Genomic DNA, 4,797 nt, shown 5'->3' with positions numbered 1-4,797 from the left:
GTTTGAACCTCCTACCCTTGGTATATGGTGCCGGCGCTCTACCCACTGAGCCACAGGCGCCGCCCAGTTTTGTTTTTCTTGAGACAGAGTCTCACTTTGTCACCCTGGGTAGAGTGCTGTAGCGTCATAGATCACAGCAACCTCAAACTTTTGGGCTCGAGCGATTCTCTTGCCTCAGTCTCCTGAGTAGTTGGGACTACAGGCGCCCGCCTGCCACAACGCCAGGCTATATTTTAGAGATGGGGTCTTGCTCTTGTTCAGGCTGTTCTTGCACTTGTGAGCTCAAGCAATCCACCGCCTCAGCCTCCGAGAGTGCTAGGATTACAGGAGGGAGCCATCAAGCCCAGCCAGCAAATTCAGGCTCTTAAACCATTGTCCTCCCACAAGGAAATGCTTAGCATATTTTAAACAAAGCACTGGACAAAGAATATAAGGACAGGCTTGGGGCCTGTAGCTCAGCGACTAAGGCACCAGCTACGTACACTGAAGCTGGCGGGTTCAAACACAAGCCCGGGCCTGCCAAACAACGACGACTACAACCAAAAAAATAGGTGGGTGTGGTAAAATAATTTCTTTTATTTTTTTAGAGACAGAGTCTCACTTTGTCACCCTTGGTAGAGAGCAGTGGCGTCACAGCTCACAGCAACCTCCAGCTCTTAGGCTTAGGTGATTCTCTTGCCTCAGCCTCCCAAGTAGCTGGGACTATAGGTGCCCGCCACAGCGCTCAGGCTATTTTTTGTTGCAGTTTGGCTGGGGCTGGTTTTGAACCCACCACCCTCAGTATATGGGGCAGGTGCCCTACTCACTGAGCCACAGGCACCGCCCGAGGCAAAAGAATTTTTAAGCCCAACAGTTTGAGGTTGCTGTGAGCTGTGACACCATAGCACTCTACCGAGGGCGACATAGTCAGACTATGTCTCAAAAAAAAAGAAAAAAGAGAATAGAAGGACAGTTAGATTTGTGGTTACTCAACGCAGTTTCTGTAAAACTACTATTCTCAGCACATTCAGACAGTGCGTAGGAGGTTAGAAAACTACATTTCCCAGAATGCAACGCCCGCCTTGATTGCCGCGAAAGCGTGTCGGGAATTGTCCCCAGGAAAGACGTTCCTTTTGCCACTCCCAGAATGCATCTGGAGTCAATTCTCTTGACAGGGAAAAAACGGTCGCGCAGTATGCTGGGAAGCGAGCCCGACCCTTCCCCTCAGCTTGCGGCCCAAATGAACAGACCCATTCGTGAAACTACAACTCCCTGCGAGCTTTGCGCGACAGGGCGGGTGGGTCCCTGTGCCGGAAGTCCGCTCTAGCCCTGCGGTCCCCCAGCTGCAGCCGGAGCGGGAGCTGCTCAGTCGCCGCAGGACCAGGGCCGCTGGGGTCCGGACCGGGGTCGCCATGGTAACGGGGGGCGTGCCCACGCCAGGGACGGGCGCGCGCGCGGGTGGGGGGGTCCACGTGCAAATAATTGGCTCAATCTAGCGTTGACAAGCGCCCCACCCCAGCTCCACGGATAGTTTGGGCCGGGCGCGGGCTTTCGGGATTGGGACTGATCAACGGCCAGGAAGTAGGGTAACAAGGCAGTGATTCTGTTCGCGGGAGTGCACAGGGGGTCTCGCGGAGAGGGATCATTGGGGACGGGGTGCCAAGGAAAAAGAGCAGTGCAGGTGGGAAACATTGGATATAGTTGGGGGCTTCTGAAACGGGAGGCAACTCGTGAGCACGGTAGGGAGGGGGTTGGGAAGAGATAATGGAGGTGGGGAGGGGACTTTTTCACAGGAGGGCTCTTTGGTCGTGTGACAGGAGCACTGGAGAAGAACAAGAGACTGGAACAGGAGAGGAAGGTCGTCCTGGAGGCAGACAGTATACAGAGGCAAGGAGCTGGCATCAGGCAGCCTGGGGTTGTTGAAACAGGATCAGGATACTGATGATGAGAGAGAAGTAATCTTAAGGGGAAGAGACTGGGCACGGGAGAGCAGAAGTAGGCAGCTGTAGGGAGAGAAGTTTAGAGTGCGCTACAAAAGGCGAGAGAGCTTGGAGGTAGGCAGTGGATGCTGGAAATGGATGGCGATCAATTGAGTAAGTATCTTAAGAGAAATCTTGGGGGGTAAGGAGTAATCTAGAAGTGTGAGATTTCAGGCAAAGGTTCGTTAGTCAAAAGACTGAGCATTAGATTTAGGGTACCCTTGTACCCCAGGTTGGGGCTTTGGAACTAAGAAAGGGTTCTTTGGGAAAGAAAGAAGATGAATGGGAGGCTCGGCGCCTGTGGCAAAGTGGCTAAGGCGCCAGCCACATACACCTAAGGTGGCAGGTTCAAATCCAGCCCGGGCCTGCCAAATAACAATGATGGCTGCAACCAAAAAATTGCTGGGCATTGTGGCGGGTGCCTGTGGTCCCAGCTACTTGGGAGGCTGAGGCAGGAGTTGTAGGTTGCTGTGAGCTGTGATGCTACAGCACTCTACCCAGGGGGACAGCTTGAGGCTCTGTCTCAAAAAAAAAAAAAAGATGAATGGGAGAGTGCATCAGAACAGGGGAGGAGTCTCCCCAAAAAACAGGGTATGTTTTGAACAAGGGAGGAGTCTAGGAGTTGTCCCCAATAAAAGGCCCACTAAGGCCTGAGGATGGGGACTGAAAGCAAGAAAGCACAGGTCAGAAGGTAACCACTGTAAGAGAAGGGAGATTGGAGACAAGAAGGTTGTGGGCATACAGAGGGGACAGCATGCAGGGGTGAGGACGCAGAGGATGCAGCATGCAGGAGCGAAGGGACTTCCCAGTGTAGATTCCCTGAGATTGAGAGATTCTACTTGGAAAGAGAAACTCAAAGAGGTGTTTGAAAGAATTTGGGAGTAAGGGGCAGGGCGTCCTTCTAACCCTGTAAGTTTGCTTCCCAGTTCTTCCTACATGCCTCATATGTCTCTGGCTCTGCCCCTAGGCTATGGCTGTCTGGGTCCCTCTACTTCCCTTCATGCCCAGGACCCCTGCCCTTCTAGGAAGTGGTTTTCCCTGGCTCAGCAGAAGGAGTTCTTGGAAGGATAGTGTAATATCCTCTTCCTGTCCAGCTGGGCTTGTTGGGGGAGGGAGAATAGAGAGTTTGGAGAGTGAGGCTTAAGAAAGGGTTGAGGCTCCCACAAGCTGTGATAAAGGGGTTCAGAGCAAAGCCTTGGGCTCCCACCTCTCCTTTATGTGTGTGAGACTTCATTTCCCTGAACCTTGGTTTCCTCATCTATGAAATATGCATCAGTATACCTATCTCAGGCAGAGTGGGGCCCAAAGCTTCCCAACCAGGAAAACTTGAATCATGGTTTTCTCAAAGTCAAATAATGATGAATTATAGGCTGTTGCAGGGGCTCATGCCTATAATCCTAGCTCTCTGGGAGGTTGAGGCAGGAAGATCCCTTGAGCTTAGGAGTTTGAGGCCTGTGTAAACTAGAGCCAGACCCTATCTCTACTAAAAATAGAAAAAATTAGCTGGGTGTTATGGCAGTTACTGGTAGTCTCAGCTACTCAGGAGGCTGAGGCAAGAGGATCACTTGAATCCAGAAGATTGAGCTTGGGCAATAAGAGTGAGACTGTCTCAAAAAATAAAATAAAATAAAGTTTCAGATTTTGGAGCATTCCAGATTTCAGATTCTCAGATTAGGGAAATTCAATTTACATACATATACATATATATATTTTATTTTCGAGACAGTCTCACTATGTTGCCCTAGGTAGAGTGCTGTGAATCACAGCTCACAGCAACCTCCAACTCCTGGGCTTAGGCAATTCTCTTGCCTCAGCCTCCCTACTAGCTGGGACTACAGGTACCCTCCACAGTGCCCAGCTATTTTTTGTTATAATTGTCCTTGTTTGGCAGGCTTAGGCTGGGTTCAAACCCACCAGCTCCGGAGTATGCAGCTGGTGCCCTAGCCACTGAGCTACAGGCACAGAGCTGAAACTCAAGTTATATATCCATGCAGTGGAATATTACTCATTCATAAAAAAGAAATGAAGTGACTGAATAAATGTTAGATGAATGAATGAATGCAATAACAAGCATTTTGAGCCAAGAGGGTTTTTTTTTTTTTTTGAGACAGGGTCTTACTCTCTTTCCTTGGTTGGAGTTCATTAGCATCATCATAGCTCACTGCAGTCTCAGACTCCTGGCTTTAAGTGATCCTCCTGCCACAGCCTCCTGAGTAGCTGGGACTACAGGTATCTGCCACCATGCCTGACTGATTTTTTCTGTTTTTGGCAGAAATTCGGTCTCACTCTTGCTCAGGTTCGTTGAACTCCTGAGCTCAAGTGGTCCTCCTGCCTCAGCCTCCCAGAGTGTTAGTATTACAGGCCTGAGCCAGTGTCAAGCCAAGTATTAAATGACACAAAACAGGGATTAAGGAAAAAAAAGAAATGAAGCACTGATACTTGCTTCCCTCAAGGTGGATTAACCTTGAAAACATTATGCTAAGAGAAAGAAGCTAAACACAAAAGGCCACATATTATATAATTCCAATTAGATTAAATGTCCAGAATAGACATGTCAATAGAAGGAAAGTAGATTAGTGGTTCCCAGGGGCTGGAGGCAGGGAAAGAAACTGCTGATGGGTGGAGATTTTTTAGGGGTGGAGGGAGAGAATTAGATAGTGGTGCTTTTCTTGGTTTTAGCTTTTTTCTTTACTCGAATTAGTAGTAGATTTTGTACAACTGTGAATATAATAAATGAATATACTAAAAATTACTGAACTGTTTATACTTTTAGTGAGTGGATTTTATGGTATTTCAATAATTTAAATTATTTAGAAAATTAGTAAGCAAAAAAAAAAAA

The 4,797-nt window shown here is 48.7% G+C and overlaps 1 protein-coding gene across 1 annotated transcript in view; it reads left to right on the top strand.

Annotated features, from left to right (window-relative positions):
• The first annotated feature begins 1,234 nt into the window (after nt 1–1,234).
• AP2S1 (adaptor related protein complex 2 sigma 1 subunit) overlaps nt 1,235–4,797 on the top strand; it is a 15,477-nt gene continuing 11,914 nt past the window's right edge. The window contains exon 1 of the mRNA XM_003799543.2: nt 1,235–1,394. Coding sequence (XP_003799591.1) covers nt 1,392–1,394 — 3 coding nt within the window. The 5' untranslated portion in view covers nt 1,235–1,391. The remainder of the gene's footprint in view (nt 1,395–4,797) is intronic.

The sequence above is a fragment of the Otolemur garnettii genome, unplaced genomic scaffold (genome assembly GCF_000181295.1).
Source record: "Otolemur garnettii isolate 467f Iridium unplaced genomic scaffold, OtoGar3 scaffold00152, whole genome shotgun sequence".
Lineage (NCBI taxonomy): Eukaryota > Metazoa > Chordata > Mammalia > Primates > Galagidae > Otolemur > Otolemur garnettii.
This window is presented reverse-complemented; position numbering and strand designations above follow the sequence as displayed.